Below are 19,525 nucleotides of genomic sequence, written 5' to 3' on the forward strand. Positions count from 1 at the left end.
CGTACCTAGTATTCGGGTGGTACCAGGTGGCAATATGAAACTCCACATAAGATACCTCATTAAACCAGACATGCTGCATAACGATCGCGTTAAGCTTGCGGCTGCCAATAGCTCGGGACTGGGGAAATGGAAAGTCACGCCCCACTTCGACCAGGGCATGGACGAAAGGCCAGGAATACCGGGGTACCGAGGCCCAACCGGGCGGCAGAAAGGATTCCCGCCATGCAATAGAAGACCAGTCAGACTCGTGTGGGTCATTATCCTATGTGCTGTACAATACTATACATAGTTGCTAAATGATCACGGGCAGGCCGAGGCGGCAAAAAGGAATGAGACCAAGCCTGGACCTGTGGCAGATGACAGCTGATGTAGGCGCAGGCCGTGATGAGGAGCGCGCTTCGGATTTCAATAATAGCTCCACATAGTGCCGATAGGGCAAATTAAGGAGCTGGGGTATCAGTACCCACAATCCCATGCAGTGCAACTCGCGTATCCTGGTATAATGACCACATTCTGTCTAATATGAGCAATAAGCCGAGGGGACAGCTCACAAAGTGGCAAAGTCACGCGCAAGTCATGTCACATGATGTGGGGTTCCAGGAACAGCGCGCCACCTCAGGGGCTTGTGACTTTCCAAGTTGACGCCTCGTTCCATCTGATTTTCGGAACCCTCCTATCCTGGGTTTGGGCTATGTTGTTGCCTCGCCAATCACCTGAGTCCATGTGACACGGAAACGGCCCCGAAGATCGCCTCATTCACCATTCTCTTATCTCATTCTAGTCAATTTTGTTTCTGCTTGCTGATTGAACCATCGTAAGCTGCCCAAACACCTTGGCTCATTGATTCACGCAACGGCTTGTGATGAGCTACTTGTCTGACCCAATAATGGCGTGAGCTACCTATGGCACGAAAACAGATACCAGTTTCCAATTTTTGAATCCAATCCACGCGGACTCCAAGCCTCAGGGGTATTAAGATCACCTCCCAGGCGAGTATCACTGTCATACAGCATATTCGTTCATCTCCCATCGTATCATATACTCCATGTAATATACCGCGACTCATGCATGGGACGCAACACCATACGCCGTGTGGATCAATGAGATGACCAGTGCTTCTATTTATTCAGGGTGCACATATGTAATGTGGCTGAACGTAACTAAGAGCTCTATCGGGGATTCGACGGCAAATAATCAATAAAAAGAACCTGGAAAACCTTTAATTTGAAATCGACACACTAAGCTTAAATGTGTTACCGTCCCTAAACTAACGGCCGGAGCCGTCACTCCAATATGACGGGGCGCCACGCCGGTGACTGTCACCACCTTGGACGGCCAAACATGTGGCATATAACAGTATACGGGGTGATAAGTGTCTTTAATAAATTACTCCTATTAATTTGCGCGGCCTGAGCTCAGGGGTACTACGGATTACCACCTTGTGACTCTTTGTTTTGGATGTTGATATAGATCGCAAAATTGAGCGATGATACGGAGTAGTAGATAGGATATGTATCGATCTCCAGTCGTCCCTGAGGGGTTCTCTTTGTATCACATCAACCAGGCAGCAAATCACATTCCTCCATGTTCCCACTTTCCGACTTTATTTGTAGCCCGCTTCCCCGGCATGAATGTCTGTGCTCAGATCAAATGTTAGTGTCTGATATATATCGTCAAATCCACAATTAATTAATTTAAAAGGGGGACCGATCAGATATCAGGGATAATTTGAAACTTGGTATCCAAGCGAGAAGTCTATCTGTTTCGAGGTTCAAGAGTTGACTGGTACGAGCAAGGGATACTCGCGGGCTGCGGGAGTTGAAGCCGGGCATTGTTTTCCAGATTCACAGAGTCAGGTGGACAATTGATCGATGAACTCAATCTAGAAACATTCATACCAAGCTAGTCGGAACAACATGCAATTGAGATATTCCTCATCCAGGTACCGAATACTCCAAGTACGCAAGATGCGTTCGTGTCCTTTTGTCCTGTTCTATACTCTGCAAAGATCGACCTACCTATGGATAATGCATGTGACCTTCAACAAGGGATATCCGGGGAATCTTCCAGATCGAAAGCTTGCTGTATCTGTGAGGCTGGCAGGCCCCGTGAAACTAGCTGAGACGAAGATGGGATGTGGGTTCCTGGATCCTGCTAACCAGCCGGAAGCAGGACTTGCATATCCGCGACGATCATTTTCTTCCGAATGTCTTTGGCTTCTTTCATACATTTCGCTCTGCAGATAGTCGACTTCTAAACATCATGTTTTACTGAAACAGGTGACACCCAATATATCCCTACCCTAGACGTAGATCGTTCTGGACTTGCGTGTTGTGTCTTTGTTTTTCATGACATCCCTCGCCCTTCAATATCGCAGTCTCATCCAACTATTACAATAGCTCAGGCTCAAGTGGTCATGTGTGTAATTCCTGTTGCTCGTTCAACCATCACAAACTAGCAAAAAAAAGCACATCCATGCATACCATCGGAAGGTCTAGCCCATCATCTTGTCTGCGCGGCCCCTGGTCCCGGATCGTCGACAGCTCCCTTGTTTGGAGTTGTCGCCCAATAATCTATCCACCCTGTGCTTTCTGCAAATTATGTTCCCAGGTATTCGGTAGCCCTGGCATGTCTGCTCTCATTTTTTCAACGTTATGGGCCCACTTCCCTTGATGTTGCGGCTTGTGCAAGGGTCTATACATACTCTACTCGATACAGCACAAAGTATTTGGGCTTTATGCTTCATCCGCCACCTCGTCATTACATATTGTTTCGGGAGAAGTATACTGCGAGGGAAATCCAGAAAGAAATGCACATTGAATGCTGGTTATGGTTTCCTTCTCTCTCTTTGCTTGTTCTGGCTGTCTGGTATTTGAGTTAGTAACAGCCCCTGTGGTGGCCAGGGTTATTTTCATATTGTGGACTTCCAGACCCCTGATTCGAATTATTTTTATTTGTACGGGGTATATTTGTCGAAACCCCGATGCTAAATACGAATCCCAAGCCATTGATTTTCCCAAAGAGATCACAACTGTTTTTTGCTTGTTGCGATGGTCGGAGATACGAAGTAATCAAAAGACAAGAGTCTCCAGAAATAGCCCAATTTACAAAACCACCTGACTAAAAGCCTAGACTCATCTACCTATGGAAGAGCTGGAGACCATATCTTTATTTTGCACTCTTACCATTGCGCAAACAACTGGATAATATACGTGCTGATCCTAGGCTGCCGAACCAATGACACCCCACAATGCAAGCTGACTGCATCGGGCTATGTGCGTCCGGTGGCTATTTAGGGCGGCTATCTCCTGACAGCTCTCGTTGCTTTTATTCCTCGCCCAGAACGGCTGTAGCGGCTGTGTACAAAGGTCTTTCTCATCACCGCCGGTTCGGTGTCTCCCGGCGTGTGATTGTGGCGGACGATGGGCTGAGATCGCTGTCTTTGATTGCTTATTTTTGTTGAGATGGAGGGTTTCATCGACACGTAGTCTAGACCATCAGGAGTTGGATCCCTGATTGATAATGAAGCCTTCTTCTGTATGGTTGTCACTGTGGCTTCTTTGACAGCGCGCTATGCGCCGCCTGATCTATTGATCTCTTTGATCGTTTGTGCTGGCACTCTGTCACTGCTGATTGTTGACGCTGACCGGGTATTGACTTGAAAGCCTTGGAGTCCATTTTTGATGTTTCGTTTGTTCCGCGCACACTGATCACCTGTCGGTGTGTTAGGCTCTGACATGGAGGCTCCTGCAATCAGGCTAATGTATCCGGGTTTGTCACCTGCTTCCCCGTCAGCCGTGGCTGTTGTTGGTCGCACAATATTTAGATATGGGCTGAAAACAAAGACTGTTACGTACATCTAATGAAACATGTTTTGTTGGGGCTTGAAGAAGAGGTGCGAGCTAAAGGCTCCGGATGTGCGATATCTTCGCAAGTACAAATCCGGTATACACGTAGGTATCTATCCTAGCTTTGGTTTTTCCAAAACTTATGTTTTATGAATTAAACATGTAGACTCCCGCAATACTACAAACTCTTAAATGTAAAAGAATGCTCCTTGCCTTTCGCGGGGATCAAAATCCGGGGAAGCAACATTGAGGGGACACCCCGGTCCCTGAAAGGCCGCTTTCGGCCATCCAACACGCTCACTGGCAAACCATTTACTATTTTCGATCTGACGCAAATAGATTACAAATAAAAAGAAAGAACTAGAAAGAGAATACGGAGTTCTGAAAAGTATTGTCACTTCTTGAATAATACGTGCCCTATACCAATTTTCCATACTCTAGTACGGAGTAGAGCCCGCAAACATCTACAGATCGGTGAGACCGAAGCTGCCCAAGGCAGTCGAATTGTCATCAACCTCAAATATAGCGATCACTGGGTTTGTGATGTGTCGATGGTTAACAGGTGCGTCGTCGTGTGACGAGACCAACGATTCCCCGAAGAAGCGGTAGAACAACTAAATGACCACATATCGGAAATGACAGTTGCTCACCAGCAGCCGAGGAAGATGCCCAATTTACATGAAACGTTTGTCACGAGAAGATAAAAAAGTGCGTGAGATCTTAATACTGGACTACTACGAACGAAACGAAGCCACGTCAATCCACGATGCCCATGTGAACAACCTAGGTGATTCAAATTCTACATAGCACCGATGATGCTGACGCAACAGTAACTGGTCCGAGGTTCCCTTTAGTCAACAGCATCCATATTTACCGACATATCGATTCTGGCCGGACCATGCTCCTTCTGGCATCCTGTTCCACATGGAGTCGGGCTGCCAGTACCAGGTCATCTGAACCGCGGAAGTAATATCTCCGGTAGAAGTTTTCTTCAAGCATAGCGCGGCTATGTCGACTACCGCTAGGAAAAATACAAGTCATCGCCTACTCTCCTAGGAGTACAGGACTATGCAACGTAGCCCAGTCCTATTGAGAACGCAGGGCACAGAACATAGTGTGAACCCTCACTGACTAGCAGCATACCCTTGATCTAGTCCTCTCTACCCCCGATCTAGCAGATGACGAAAAGAAAAAGAAGAATAGCCAGCACAACCAATCCAAACCCGCGTGTCCCTCAGATTGCAATCTCGCCCCGGCCACGAAAATGGGCACCAGATCGGGGCTTGCACTCGTACCTGTCAGCGGTGTCACACCGCTCGGGTAGATTTGCATTCGGCCCGAGGCGGAAGATCGAACCAATCCATGTCCACAAGTACCTACTCTGCCTAGGCAGGGTACGTTGGGGCCCGGCGTACTCACTCGCAGTTATGCTGGAGCTGACGTCCGTCTCCTGTGGTGGCGGCTGCCGCCCGTCTTTCAATATTCCAATGAAGACGCTCTGCAACACGACCCGCTGCAGGTCATGGGGGATTTTAAATTTATCTGCTGCGGGATGCAATGCGTCTTGGAATCGTGTGTGCTATGTATAGGCATGCTCGATGCAGCTGGGGCATTAATATGCCCACAATATAAGGTCTTTATCCTGGCACGGCACTTACAATCGCCTCGTTTGTTTTTCAATTGTACTGCAATGCAATATTTCGAGTACGATGGCCTCCTGGATTCCTGGCGCAGCTGGTGTTTCAAAATACGATGAATAGCTGTTGCCATTATTGTGACTAGGTATACAGATGGGGTCTAGCTAAGCGACCTTTCAATGATTTAATACCTCTTTTCTCGTCTAGCCCAAGTGACCCGACATTATGACTGCCAAACAATTCGAGCTCACACATACAAGCGGTTATCTCGTCAACACTTCAGAGTTAAGGTAGCCAGCGTCTAATGTCCCAACACTCCCGATATCAATAGTTTACATGTGAAAAAGAGAGAAAATAGAACTAGTCTAGGCCTGTCTCGCCCCCAGTCGAGCTGTAGTGAACAGCAGAATTCTGAATCCTGTGGTCCACGAGTCGCGGGGAACTGCGATCGTACTTCCATGCATTGTGAAATCCTAGAGTCAACACCTGAATCCCTGCACAAAGCTGAAAGCTCTACCATACCGGTTCAAGAAGGAGACGGGAAAAAAGAAAATAAGATTGTATTTTTCTCTACGCGCTGGAAGAGCTTAAAAATATGACGTCTTTTCTTTTCTATGGGGGGTACATTTTTGCAGGGTTATGAATATATCCCACCGGGACGGAGACTCAGTACGCGGCCTTCACCGTGAAATTCTGATTCGGGCGTCATGCCGAAGGAAGCTATGATGATTACCAAAGCCATTATTATTACCAAGTTTATGTTCAGTTCACAATTCCAGTCCGTCCCATAGGCCAACATTTTGTTGCTCTACGTAGTTCCCCGGGGTCACGACGATACAGCGGAACTCAACACATTTGGGACAATAAGCTTGTTCTGAATTTGTATACCCTGTACGAAAATGTCACTGCAGGTATGAATAGCGTAGATCGTTACTTTTTCATGTTGATCTCGGCATCTGCTCGTCGTATAGATCACATCGTAGAGTGGGGTTCTCTACATTGTGCATGCAGAGGCGATCTGATCTTCGCCCTCCAAGGGTTTCTTCAGGAAGGAAAGAAAACAAATCGGAGTTACTGCTGACACTCGCTCAATCCCGCGGAATGTCATTTGGAAGGATGGAAATACAAAATGACAAGAATCAAAGAGCCAACGCATAGTCCATTTGATAGAACATCATGACCTAAACTCGCATGCAAGGCTTCAGGTGCTATCTAAAAAAAAGTCTACATCGATTGCCTTAACCCAACTTCAAACATTAAGATTCAATTCTCGTATCCGGGCAAATAGGCAAAGTATATATGGGACAGGTCACCAGCTACCTAGTTCCGTTCGTCCATAGTCTAGAAGACCTTAATGAGAAATAAACATGACGTAAAAATAAGCACCCCCACAAACTTGCACCGAGGTTGAACGGAACCCATACTCCGAAAGCCAAATTTGTCAGTTGATGTTGCGGTGGGAGTGCGTTGTTGTTCCTCGGCATATCGGGTGACCCTCGTGAACACAGACAATCCCACACGATCCCGAATGGAGGCACGGATCTCCCACGAAAACGAACCTGTCTGCTGTTGTGGAGAGGCTGGTTTGGTAGTTTAGATTGTTTCTACATGCCGTACTGGTATGTATTTCGCGCTTGCTGTAGTTTCGGCAAAGACTTCCGATTGACATCTTGTGGTTTCGAGGCAGAACTGATTAGACCGAATCGGGAACTATGGGTGTTTGGGATTTATAGGTAAGACGAGTATGTCGTACCGATGGGTTTCTGGCTAGGTTCACCTTTGGATTTGCATTTGGTTATTGGGAATCATATGCCGTTCTGGGCTATGGCATGTCTATCTACATCTATATATGCTAGTCGTAGATACAAAGACTCATATCAAGAGCGAGACCAGAAGAAGTGACCAGATAGAGACATTATCAATCCTTTCGTTTTTATTGAAACTAAAAGGGTTCTATGTAAGGGACCATGTTTTTACATAGCAAACCAGAATCATCAGTTTTTTTTCTTTTACCATCATGGAATAGGACTAGAATGTAGTGATCTAGAACTCAGACTGATCATCACCGGAGATAATGACGTTGTTGATCTGATTGACGATTAGCATCGAGCGCGGCAGAAAGAGTGGATGGGGGCAGTACCTTAAGAACCATACGGCACAGCTGGGTAGCAAGCAGAAGTTGCTGGCGCTTGCCAATCAGGGGGTCAATAGCGAAGTGCTCACGCATATCTATAGAGCCTAAGTTAGCCGGTGAACAGAACTGAATATGTAATGGTTTTCTAGGGGCGTACCGTTGGTGCCAGTCATCATGCAGTCAACACCGAGACGGGTGTTCTTCTCCTTGACCTGACGAGACTTGATAGAGGCAAGGGTCTCAATGGGACTCAGACCAGAGTTCTCAGAAAGGGCCAAGGGCACGGCATCCAGCGCATCGGCAAAGGCGCGCATGGCATATTGCTCAATGCCGGGGCTCTTGACAGCGGCGTCCTCGACAGCAATGGAACAAGCAATCTCAGCAGCACCACCACCGTAGACCACACGGTTGTCGCGCACCAAATTGCGGACAACACACAGAGCATCGTGTAGTGACCGCTTGGCCTCATCAATGATCTATAGCTGAAGTTAGCTACTGGCACATCTCCCTACGTATGGTGCAGAGATTGACTCACCATCTTGTTACTTCCACGAACGAAAATTGTCACTGCGCGGGTGTTGGCACACTCCTCAATCACCAGCATCTTCTCTCTCGTAGTTCCGAAGCTCATCTCGCGGACAACACCAGCCGTGCCGAGCTTGTCAGGGGTCAGATCCTCGAAGCGGGGCACAATACGGCCGTTTGTGGCAATGGCAATCAACTCAATCTCAGGCCCACCAACCCACCGAACGGCAGGCAAGTCATTCTGGAGCAAAAGGTGGTTGGCCTCATCATCGAAACCCCACTGGCAGATGACCAGGTTGGCACCCGATTCCTTCAGCTGCTGGATCATCTCTGTGAACTTCTCCTTCTCGTAGTCCTGCAGCTTCTTGAATTCCTCAACAGATGTGATATCAAGCTTGTGCTTGGTCTTGGGCTTGGGAGGCTCAAAGGGACAGGTCAAGATGGCCAATTTGGCATCCCGAACTTCGTCAGGCATCTGGGGGTGAGAGAAGTCCTTGTCCACAATAACACCTCGGACAAGCAGAGAGTCCTCGAGGGATCCACCGACCTTGCCGTCAACCTTGATCAACTCGAAGTCGACATCCTTGCGCTCAAAGTCGGCAACCGAGAGCACGGCATCAACAGCGATCTTGGCGAATTGGTCGTGGGACTTGGAGACACTATGAAAACTGTTAGAATCAAACAGAACTAATATACAGCTAGGGGAATCCACACATCTTGCTGCCCAGACTGGTCTTGGCCACTTTGAGGAGGTTGGTGATATCATCTTGGCTGAATGTAATTTCGTCACTGATTCTGTCGAGCTCGGCAATGGCGATCTCGCAGGCCTGATCGTATCCGTCGGCTATCCGGATGGGGTGGATGCCTTTGTCAATGAGGTCCGAGGCTTGTTCCAACATGGCCGCTGCCAGCACCACGACACCGGTCGTGCCATCACCGATCTCCTCGTCCTGAGACTGCGAAAGTTCGACCAGCAGCTTCGCGACGTTGTTTGTAATCTCCATCTAACCATAACCATCATATCAGTCTCTGAAGCCAGAATTGGATCTCTCCGGGGGAAAAGGGCTTCGGGGTCGAACCTGTCCGAGAATAGTTGCGCCATCATTGGTGACGGTGATATCGCCGTCGGCGGAGATCAGAATCTTATCAAGACCACGGGGACCCTAAAAACGAGAGTCAGATGTTTTTCTATTCATCGCTTGCCGAGTGCCATACCAGAGAAGACTTCACAATGCTGGCCACCGTCTTGGCGGCAACAATGTGTGACTTAACGGCCTCAGTGCCATGTTGTCTCTTCTTCTTTCCCTGACTGTTGTATGAAAAAGCCCCGTCAGCCCCAGATCTTAACTTTCCAACTCTCAATGGTATTTTGAAACGGAGGATAAGGCGTAGCGGTGAACGTACTCCCGAACGACAATAAACGGCCGTCCCTGCTCGTCCTTCAAGACCGAAGCTATCCCTTAATGTCAGCGACCGAATCCGAGTTGTACCAAATTATTCGAGAAGTAATCACCCTGAGACATATCAAGCTCTGTTGAAGATCAAAATCCACATAGTTAGCCAAAGCACATTTCAAGAATGAGGGGTATGGGGTGCGGCCTTACGCATTGCCATGTTGACGGTGGGCTGCCACCTGGCAAAATATAGAGATTTTTAAAAGGAGGGCACCGACAAGGAGACCAAGAGGTAATTCAAGAGTAAGTGACAAGACCAAAGCAGTGAACTTGCAAGTTGAGCCTTGAGGGGGAGCTTCCCGAAATGCACTTTTGACAAATGAAATTCTGACTGCCCAAAGCGGTATAGCGTTATCTTGTCCGCCTTCAACGCGTTTCTGCTTCTTTACTCCAAATGCTCTGGATGCGACAGTCTTTCGTCTGACTTTAACAAGTGCAGTTGAGGTTTAATCCTCCAGCCGCCAATCTGTTTTCTAAACTCTCTAACTTCATTTCACCCTTCAAGAGAAACATGCCTCGTGAGTGTTTTCCCCCAATGTTGATTTGTCGCGCGCGCAATGGTGAGCATCTCGGCTGACCCATTCATTCCCTAGCTCCCGTTGAAGATATGTCCGATGAGGAATCCGGCGATATTCCTTTCAGAAATGCGCCTGAGGCAAATGGCAAAGATGACCAGGACTCCCCGGAAGACGAAGGAGACGAAGAGGAGGAGGATGACGAGGAAGAGGGACTGTTAGTTGCGCATTCCGGCCGATTGATGGATGTGTGTTTCTAACTGAATGCAGCTATGTTGTCGAGAGTATTCGTGATCACGCGTGGCTTGATGATGTATGTTCACAACGCTCAGCCTCAATGTGCCGAGAAGCTAATCAAATATAGGGAACCCTTAAGCTCTTCGTGAAATGGAAGGGTTACGACAAGATCGAAGACCACACATGGGAAGAGGAGGATGGTCTCATGTACGTCTATGCACTCGTTAAGCTTCGACATCTGCTACGCGCATTTATTAACAGACACCATAGGGAGGGAGCCCGAGACGTTGTCACAGCTTACTACAAGAAGATCGGTGGTCGCCCGAAGAAGGACGAAGAGAAGCCCGCGGCAGGAAAGCCAGGTCGCAAGCGTAAATCTATGGGTGATTCAAAGCTTGCTAAGGCTGTACCGGACCCCGCAGCGAGCGAAGCCAAGAGACAGCGCCGAAAGTCAGCGCCCAAGCAGACGACCAAGCAAGATTCCCCCTCATCCGAAGAAAATGGCATTCAATGGCTTCCAAAGGGGAAGAACTGGGATAACGATGTGAAAGAGGTGGACACAATTGTCCGGGAGGGCGACGCAGGTCTCATGGCCTGGCTCGAGTTCAACAATGGACGCAAGGCGAAACTGTCTGTCCAGGTCTGCTATGAAAAGTGTCCTCTGAAAGTATGTCCTCCACCATGCCAAAAAAAGAGCGACAAGAATACTAACCGCCAAACTAGATGCTCAAGTTTTACGAATCGCACCTGTGAGTCAAGGCCTCCTAGTAAAAGCTCGAAATGCGTTGCTAACATCTCTCGCAGTGTCTTCAAGGATAATTAAATCTCCCCTTTTCACCGACAAGCCGATATATCACCAAGTCGAAAATGGTACACAAGTGATATTTCTAGGCCATTTCTTCAATCTCGGATGTGCAATAGCGAGTGGCCATCGCTACAATGCTCCCTGACCACTGCGACCAACGCGTTCTGAATATGGCACTGCTGCCCTTACATTGATGTTTAGTTTTGAGCTCCAATTTCCTCCTTGCGTTCTGGGCGGGTCAATACCGGTGTCATGGGAGAGTATTTCGTTTCTAGCTGCATGCTAATGTTCATTTGCTTCACAATTGCAACTCGTCCATTGTAGCCGTCCTCCGTGTGCTTTCTCAAATTTCATATCCCATGGGGTATCATTCAATGAGTCCTGTCTGCCGGGCCATGCTGAAATATTCCCATCTATCCTTGTACGCTTCTTCGCCGTGTTTCGTCAACGCTCGCTGCACACGCGAATATTCACCCGCTTGTAAACAACTATCGTCCTCGGCTGTCCAGACCCCGGGCATATCATCGGGAATACCCTTCCCAGCGGTGAGATATTTGAGAACCTTATCTGCCATCTCTGGGACCATGCTTGTACATCGCAGAGCATCGAACACGTGGGATTCTTTGGCACCTAGAGCCAGGCGTTGATCAATCCAAGTATCGACGGAGGGGGCATCTGAGATGTCATCATCAGCCACCTCGGATGCTGGGCTTGATGGCAAGAATGGGAGTTCTAGGAAAATGGGGTCCACTGGGTCTTCGAAGATATCGTTGATTGGTGGTCTGGGATTCAGTGTTTGTTTCTTGAATCGGCCAGACTGTGCGAAGGCATTGTCCCCCAATGGTCGTGGTGGGGCCGGCGGCGCTGTCGGTTCTGTTATATTTGTTGGTCGTTGTGAAGTCTCCCGAGTGACACGGCGAGGAGTTTGTGTGGAAGGGTTCGGGACTGGGAAGAGATCTGGAATCCCAAGGCCTTGAAGCGGTCCTGTATCTGACGACGAGACACCGGGAGAGCCTCTTTCTGGGCGTGCAGTAAAGGGTGGTGTGGCTGCCACGTTTGATGACTCTGGCTGGGGTCCCCGGCTATCGGGACGGGGACGGCGTGAGGGAGGGCCCGCAGTTGCAGAAGCTTCGATTGCTCTTCTTTTCATAGGGGAAACATCCCTCCGCCGTTGATTCGACGGTTCAGGGACCGGGTCTCGTTTTCGTTTTGGGCTGTTTGCTGTACTTGCTTGCGCCGGAGCAGGTGGTGCCAGCCGGGGGGCCCTTGAGCTAGATTTTGCTGGGGAATCTTTTGAGGAAGTTCGGGCGGGTAAGGTCTTTGGGCGTTCTCCTTGGGGTGGTGCAGACTCTAAAAGGTCGTCATATGATAATGAGGTGCCGCCCCCTGGACGGCCCTTGCCACGCAGGTGCTTCATATATCTACTACGCCAGGACTGCCATGGGTGACCAGGAAACTGTGTTCTACCAGTTAGTATCAGGTTCCATATGTATGTGTCCTGTGGACTTGACAGAAACAGGAGAGCACCATACCAGTTCACTTAAATCCTGGTAAATTTTATTGCCTTGGACAGGGGCCCCTGGCTCTTGTCCAAAGTGTTCGACCCAGTCAAACAGGATCTGATCCTCTTTCAAGGTAAAGAACGATCTTGTGCTTTTAGTGGGAATGTTGGATGCGCCCATTGGACGAGGTGCAGATGGCCCAACTCGGTAGGCTTCTAGATCTTCGAGTCGTCCCTTGTTGATAGAACGCTCTACATATTGATAGGAGAAGCTAATTTTAAATTAGTACACTGATCTTGAGCCAGTAAAGAGTTCTGGGTTCCGTACGTGTCCTTAGGCAGGTCTTTCCTCGTGTGATCCACCAGCTTCACATCGGCATCCTTCTCCATCAGCACAACGGTGCCACCATATTGCTAGATATTCATTAACATCTGAAAGCTCCAAATAAGAGAAGGCATCCCCGAAATACCTTGATTAATTCTTTAAATCTCGGCCTTTGTGGAACAGTTAGAGATAGCCAGAATCGCGCGCCTTGAAACAGATTCATTGTCGAATTCTCAGCCCGAGACGAGTCATTTGTAAAAGTCGCCATTTCAGCTCTTCGGAAACCAAGCTTAAAAACTTCCCTTCGAGCTTTCACACCCTAAGGTAGGCCAGCTTTGTCTGCGACGCGGTATCACGTGTTGACGTGTCGCAAGGGGCTTTTTCCCATCCAACAGCGGGCTATGGTGGAAGATAGGCGTTGTCTCGCTCACTCGATTTCAGTTCTTATGTTCGATCATATGGGATTCCGGCAGTCTCAATCGACAAGGGTCATAGATGAAATCGTTGGTTCATGCCGAGACTGAAAACGCGGTCACGTGGCGTACACAAAACCGACGGCTTGAGATGAGAACGTGTTGACCGATCACGAGTCAAGGAATGCAGGAACCGTGAATAATACCGCCGGAGGATGCAGAGCAAACAGTATATCCTTTGAACTTACTGAGAGAACTTAAGCTTCAGAATGGGGGCCCTCAGAACCGTTGGTCTGGTGATACTGGCGGTCTCGGCGTTCACCTTTATCGCGCTATTTGGCAGGCTGCCAGCTTTCCGGTGAGCAATTTGCCAATTTACAAACATTTGAAGCTCTGCGCTGACTTCTCAAGGAAAACTCCGGTCGCCTGGCTCCATCGGGCACTGTGGGTGTACTTTCCGAATGGAATTGCCATTGTCGACAATCGCTTGTTCGGCGGGAGGGTAGTACGGTGCTGGAATCGATCTGGCAGCTATGTACTGAAGGAGAACCACCCGCTTGTCCTGGTTAGTCTGGGGATTTATTATTACTTGTACGGATACTTACCATGCATACTAGATCTTCTTTACCTCCTTGCTGGTCATTGGAGAAGGCATCTTTGTCCCTGCCGCGTGGCCTCGGCTTTCGAGCATTCATCGACTCTGGGTACCCGCAGCTATCAGCTTGCCATATTTCCTGCTTTACAAGTGTGTTGTGACCAAGTCATTTATCACAGCAGAGAACCATGAGGAAGAGATGAGACGCTATCCGTACGACCGAGTCCTTTTTCATCCGGGGCATAAATGTAGCACCTGCAAGTTCCTCAAGCCAGCGCGCAGCAAGCATTGCAGCTTCTGTCAGGCCTGTGTTTCTAGACATGACCACCACTGTGTATGGCTGATGAACTGCGTCGGGGCCAATAACTGCGTGTACTTCATCTCGCTCTTGGTCTCTCTTTCTGTCATGTTGATTTACGGCTCCTACCTTGGTCATTCCATACTCTCTGAGATGCTGAAGCAAATGGTTCCGCCGGAGAGACAGGAGGCCATGAAAGGCTGGACAGCCTGGATCAACACATGGGGTATTGTGATCGGTGCTGATCCCAAGATTGGGGCAGTATTTTTACTGATGCTTATGACTGCCCCGCTAGCAATATCTTTCCTGGCGTACCATACGTATCTCATCTGGGCTGGGGTGACAACCAATGAGAGCGCCAAGTGGTCCGACTGGAAAGATGATGTGGAAGACGGCATCGTATTCAAGACAAAACGAAGTCTCATCTTCGACAGCCCCCTTCCTATGGATCTACATGATCAACTGTGGCCTGTGCATACTGATCAAATCCTTGTCACTGATGAAGATCCTCCAACTGAAGGATGTTTATTAGCCTCTGACTCTAATTGCATTGCTCGTCGTCCGGAATCAGACGTACCTCCTGACCCTCGATGGAAGCGACTCCACACTATGAGAGATGTCGACAACGTCTACGATATGGGCTTTTGGTATAATCTTCGGGACGTGATGGGACTATCTGTCCGTCGATCTACATGAGGAGATATCCGGTATTTAACCTTGTTGTATATAACATCTATGTTGAAAGTTTGATGTAAAGAAATATCTAAAATATATTTGTGAAAGACGCTGTCTATCACACATACATATCTTGGAATCGTCAACACTTAAAGTGAGACAATGAAAGTGGAAACAACATTCGCAATATATAACCATGTGAGTCAGATTATTGAACATCGAAGGTAGTATGTAGAATATAAAGTCACATATAGAGTTCGAAGAGTATACCAAAGGGCATGCTTTGAGGCGGAGAGCTCAGAATGACCGAATGAGCGATAACGATAACATTCGTGCGGGCGGAAAATTTGTCTCTCCACACCTCCGAATCTTTGATTCTCTCATCCCACTTTGATCTCCCCGCGCTGTTTACCCTTTGAAGGAATACGCGTTAAAGCTGGGATATTCTTTGCAAGATGGCAGATTCAAAACCATTATGCACGCCAGCTGAGCTCATGCTTAAGGTAATCCTTGCAGGGACACTGAGCCACTACGAAGTTCGGGGCATGATCGATGACAAACGCTTGGAGCACATGCTTGCCGCTGGGAAGCAGATCCTGTACAAGACACACCAGGAGAGCGATGTTCGGTAAGATCATGATATAATTGACCATTTGCATGCTTTGTATACTAATCCGTTGCGCCCTGCTAGTCACAATCTCGGCATGTCGCCGGATATCTGGCAAGGTCTCACGAACGTCCTCACCAAAGCAATCCCTGTCCTCGAGTCCCAATCTTTCGCGTGGAAAAGCCCTGCAGCAAGCTACGAACACTCATCTGCTAATCTGATCGCATACAATTATTTCTCGCTGGTCAAAGACATTGAGCGTTTGAATGATCTGTGTACAATCGCCCGCAACCTCCTCGCCACAACCAAGAAGGCACAGAACCTCGCAGCGGAAACAGGATTTGACCAAAGGATTCTAGCTTTAATTGACACCTGTGTTCGGGTCACCGCTCGAGGCTTTGATGGCGAGCAAAATGCGCGCAACGAGGAGCGATGGCAGAAAGTCGTCAACCTCTACAAGCGCCTTCTGATTACGTGCCTCCAGTACCTTCATAATTTCATTATGCACAATGAGCATCGCAAGATGGTGCTCTGGTTGGATCTGTTTGGTTACCATTCGACCGCTGATACGAACATCATAAAGCCGAAGGAGCCTTTGGACGATGCCAGCTCGCGAGAAGGAGTGGCACCCATTGTACAAGTTGGAGAGCGTGTCATCAACCCGCCGATTCGTGCGCTTTACGACCAAACTGCGGAGGATCTGCTATTGGAGACTATCGCCAAGTTCCCGCGGGAGCCGGCAACTATCAAGGAAGAGGCTGCCATGCTACTTCTGGCCAACATTAAGGATCACATGGAGAGGATTTTGGGGCGAGACCTCAGCGCTATTCAGGAGATGGGCAGAGACCCAGACCAGGTCAAGGATATCAGGGCTGCTTTGACTGCGATACTTGGGGCTAAGGTTGACGGTTGGTCTGATCTCCAGGACCGAGCTCGTGAGCTCCCGGCTGCGCTTCCCGAAGAAGAGCATGAGGAGACCGAAGACCACGAAGACCAGGAGCATGAGGATCATAGGGAACACGACGAGGAAGAAGAGGAACACGAAGTCACCAAGAAGAAGACCATCCTGACTATTGACCGCAGTCTCACGGCTGGTTTCCCTCGTCTTTGCTGGGCCGATCTTCCAGAGATCAACGATTTTGGCGCTGTGGATGGACCTGTTACAGACGAAGATACCAGTATGCCCCGGTCAGCTCAATCTGCCGCTGAGACCCTCCAGGAAGCCAAGGATGAACTCATGGCTCGGCTCCAGGAGCCATCACATATCGATGGCGACGAAGAGCACGACTATGACCACGGCGATGCACACACAGTGGGGGATGATGATTCGCATAGCCTGGACCACATGGCTGACGGAAGCGTTGATGGAGATGGCGAGGATGATGTGGACGATGATGGCGTCGATGGAGAAGCCGATGACGAAGAAGATGAGGAGGATGAATACCGTGGCCGTCCTGGCGATCAACAGCGGGGTCTTCTAACAGATATCCCTCTAGTCCTTGGACCAGCAGAAATCGAAGCTTTGCCTATGATTGTCCAAGCCGGTATTGTGGACAGCTTTGGCCTCAAGGGCGGCGAACGGAATGGATCTAGGAACATGCAAGCGCTCCGTTGTCACATCCTGCTCACGCAGGAGACAGGACGTAACCTACTGCGTGAACTACTGATTTTCATTGCGGCATGGGATCTCCCTGACGACGAGCTCTACTTCAAGATGATGGTTCAGATCATGGAGGCCGTACTTAAGAACGGCCTTATGTCTCATGCCTACTCCGACTTCGGCCAGCCCAAGGATATAATCTCTCCGGCACAAGCTGTTGTGATCAAGATCCTCACCCACATCTTCCGAGCCAAGTACTCCCCTGCTTCGGTGACGGGCTCTGCTCAGCCCAACATCCCCCGCAACCCGAGCTCACTCAACCGAGTTGATATTCTCACTGTCCGATACATCTTCACCATCTTCCGTGGCAACATCATCCCCGAGACTTGTGCTCTGATCTACCTCCAAGGCCAGATCCGCGCCGACCGGGCTCTTTCGGAGGACTTCCCGCTCAATCTATGGGACATGGAACGGGTATACGAAGGTGTTTACCAGTTTTTGGAGTTCTTCGCCGTGCTGACCGAAAACAACGACTGGAAGAACCTGCTGGTTAAATGGGAGATTGTCTATGACCTGGTGACATTGATCAAGGAGTTGGAGGCAAGCATCCCCAAGGGCCAGTTGAGCCAATTGTCCTTTGGCTCCGTGCCCCCTCCCCCTCCCCGAAACGAAAACGCACGCGATGTCCCCAACGCCAGTCCCCCGGCCCCTGTTGCCGTCGAACGTCCTTACGATCCCACCGACTCAGACCCTGTCGACACTGGCGCCGACAGCGTCGACTCTCGACCCGAGTCCCCTCCGATCACGGAAGATCCCTCCGAGTTCGAATGGCGCAATCTCAAGAAGCTGGTCGTGCTTGTGCTCTCCTCGCTTGTCTGGAAGTGTCCCGATGTCCAAGAGCAGATCCGTCGTTACGGCGGTGTCGAGGCAATTCTTTGCTGCACCGCTTTCGACGCTCACAACCCATACATCAAGGAGCATGCTGTGATGTGCCTTAAGTTCTTGCTCGAGGGTAACCGTGAGAACCAGCGCCTTGTTGAGGAACTCGAGGCTCGTGAGGTTGTCAGTAATGATGGTGGCGTACTCGAGCGCAGTGGCTACGAAGCGATGATTAACCAGGCAGGCAAGTTGGCCATCCGGTCGAAGGCTCGGGCTGAGGAAATTTTATGAAACATTGAACTTACGTGTGATGAATTCTGTACCGCATACTGTACATAGAGTAGACGGAAAAACCTCTGAATGATACTTTTGAATGATTACATTTCTTTTTTTTCTTGTAAGATCCATGCTTTGTATCAATATCTACCTGGGAATAGTGGTTGCTATTAAGATTACAATGGATGTTTCCAAAAGAAGAAGGTGGGTCTACATGTGTTGATGCCTGAACATCCGATCTTTCTGCCTGCAGATCTTCCTGGCCTACAGGGAGACGATCAAGGATCTTACCGTCTACAAGATTATTCAGAATTACTACGTCGACTAGGGGTGATATACATTTCGAGTTTAGCAAATTGATTTTTACCATCGACCAGCATGGTAGTCGTTAACTGTAATTGGTGTCTAGCAGGTTATCTCGGCAACTATCTTTATCCGACCTTTTTACCAGGACTACAGATATTGAGTCGGTTACTGCTCGAAAGTCCCCTATAATCCTTCTCTCCGCCGCCTTTCCACGACGTCTTCATAGACGCCTCCAAAACTAATATAAACAATAACAGCACCTATGGTAGATATCAGTTGGCGTAGATATATCTACCACAGGCACATTCAAACTCGCCTAGCTCCACCGAAAGGATATTAACTAGCCGCCGGTACTGCACCGAAGTGCTAGCCCGGCACATATTATGACCCTACCCACTCCAGTTCCATCAAGGTGAGCCGCCTCGAAAGACATGGGAGTATGGGGTAGAGAACTGGGGTGACCCACTCGGGCCGACATCTCATGCGCTATCCCTACGCGTAGGAGGCATCCAGATATTCGGTCTCTGTGTCTTGCGTCTGTTATCGGAAGGTATGCTGACAAGATAAAGCGGTTAAGGGGATGGGGGTTGATCATGGTATTCAGACAAGTATCCAGCAAGCTGGAACTTGCGACCAATATCAGTTTCCATCTGCTCGACGCGCCATGTCAGTTCCTTTACGTCCTTTAGTAAATAAAGGCCCAACTCCAGATCGAGAGTGCGAGTACTACGCAGTTTCGGCCAAAACTGCATAGCTTGGTACTCTGTCCACTCCTTGACAAGAATCATGATTATCATCATGATCAGTCCCAGTACAAGAAAAAAGAAAACAAGTGCGAGGGTCTCCAGCGGGGGAGACATTGGGGTGGTTGGATGGGTTGGGATACTCACTGGTA

General features: G+C 49.0%; 6 protein-coding genes across 6 annotated transcripts; 3 read left to right on the top strand and 3 right to left on the bottom strand.

Moving 5' to 3' along the window:
* Positions 1-7,528: 7,528 nt before the first annotated feature.
* On the bottom strand, positions 7,529-9,758 carry N7471_010011 (chaperonin-containing T-complex subunit CCT5; the record flags this gene model as incomplete). The annotated part of the gene is made up of 10 exons (XM_057282730.1): positions 7,529-7,573; positions 7,626-7,714; positions 7,777-8,095; positions 8,155-8,803; positions 8,859-9,148; positions 9,224-9,307; positions 9,360-9,453; positions 9,549-9,597; positions 9,658-9,675; positions 9,749-9,758. The coding sequence occupies 10 exons, from the start codon at positions 9,756-9,758 to the stop codon at positions 7,529-7,531; spliced, it is 1,647 nt and encodes a 548-aa protein (XP_057133613.1).
* Positions 9,759-10,109: 351 nt separating this feature from the next.
* Positions 10,110-11,173, top strand: N7471_010012 (chromo domain-containing protein; the record flags this gene model as incomplete). The annotated part of the gene is made up of 7 exons (XM_057282731.1): positions 10,110-10,116; positions 10,192-10,330; positions 10,384-10,426; positions 10,478-10,557; positions 10,621-11,017; positions 11,074-11,099; positions 11,155-11,173. The coding sequence occupies 7 exons, from the start codon at positions 10,110-10,112 to the stop codon at positions 11,171-11,173; spliced, it is 711 nt and encodes a 236-aa protein (XP_057133614.1).
* Positions 11,174-11,522: 349 nt separating this feature from the next.
* N7471_010013 (putative transcription factor Rap1) lies at positions 11,523-13,249 on the bottom strand (the record flags this gene model as incomplete). Its single annotated transcript, XM_057282732.1, has 4 exons — positions 11,523-12,611; positions 12,688-12,928; positions 12,985-13,070; positions 13,127-13,249. The coding sequence occupies 4 exons, from the start codon at positions 13,247-13,249 to the stop codon at positions 11,523-11,525; spliced, it is 1,539 nt and encodes a 512-aa protein (XP_057133615.1).
* A 414-nt stretch (positions 13,250-13,663) lies between these two features.
* Positions 13,664-14,983, top strand: N7471_010014 (DHHC family palmitoyltransferase; the record flags this gene model as incomplete). The annotated part of the gene is made up of 3 exons (XM_057282733.1): positions 13,664-13,752; positions 13,806-13,959; positions 14,012-14,983. The coding sequence occupies 3 exons, from the start codon at positions 13,664-13,666 to the stop codon at positions 14,981-14,983; spliced, it is 1,215 nt and encodes a 404-aa protein (XP_057133616.1).
* A 434-nt stretch (positions 14,984-15,417) lies between these two features.
* N7471_010015 (Ataxin-10 homo-association domain-containing protein) lies at positions 15,418-18,339 on the top strand (the record flags this gene model as incomplete). The annotated part of the gene is made up of 2 exons (XM_057282734.1): positions 15,418-15,590; positions 15,654-18,339. 2 exons carry the CDS (start codon positions 15,418-15,420, stop codon positions 18,337-18,339), a joined length of 2,859 nt encoding a protein of 952 aa, XP_057133617.1.
* Positions 18,340-19,202: 863 nt separating this feature from the next.
* On the bottom strand, positions 19,203-19,490 carry N7471_010016 (Zinc finger RING-type; the record flags this gene model as incomplete). Its single annotated transcript, XM_057282735.1, has 1 exon — positions 19,203-19,490. One exon carries the CDS (start codon positions 19,488-19,490, stop codon positions 19,203-19,205), a length of 288 nt encoding a protein of 95 aa, XP_057133618.1.
* Positions 19,491-19,525: the final 35 nt, after the last annotated feature.

Source organism: Penicillium samsonianum (genome assembly GCF_028829775.1).
Source record: "Penicillium samsonianum strain IBT 33392 chromosome Unknown utg000005l_segment0_segment0, whole genome shotgun sequence".
Classification (NCBI taxonomy): domain Eukaryota; kingdom Fungi; phylum Ascomycota; class Eurotiomycetes; order Eurotiales; family Aspergillaceae; genus Penicillium; species Penicillium samsonianum.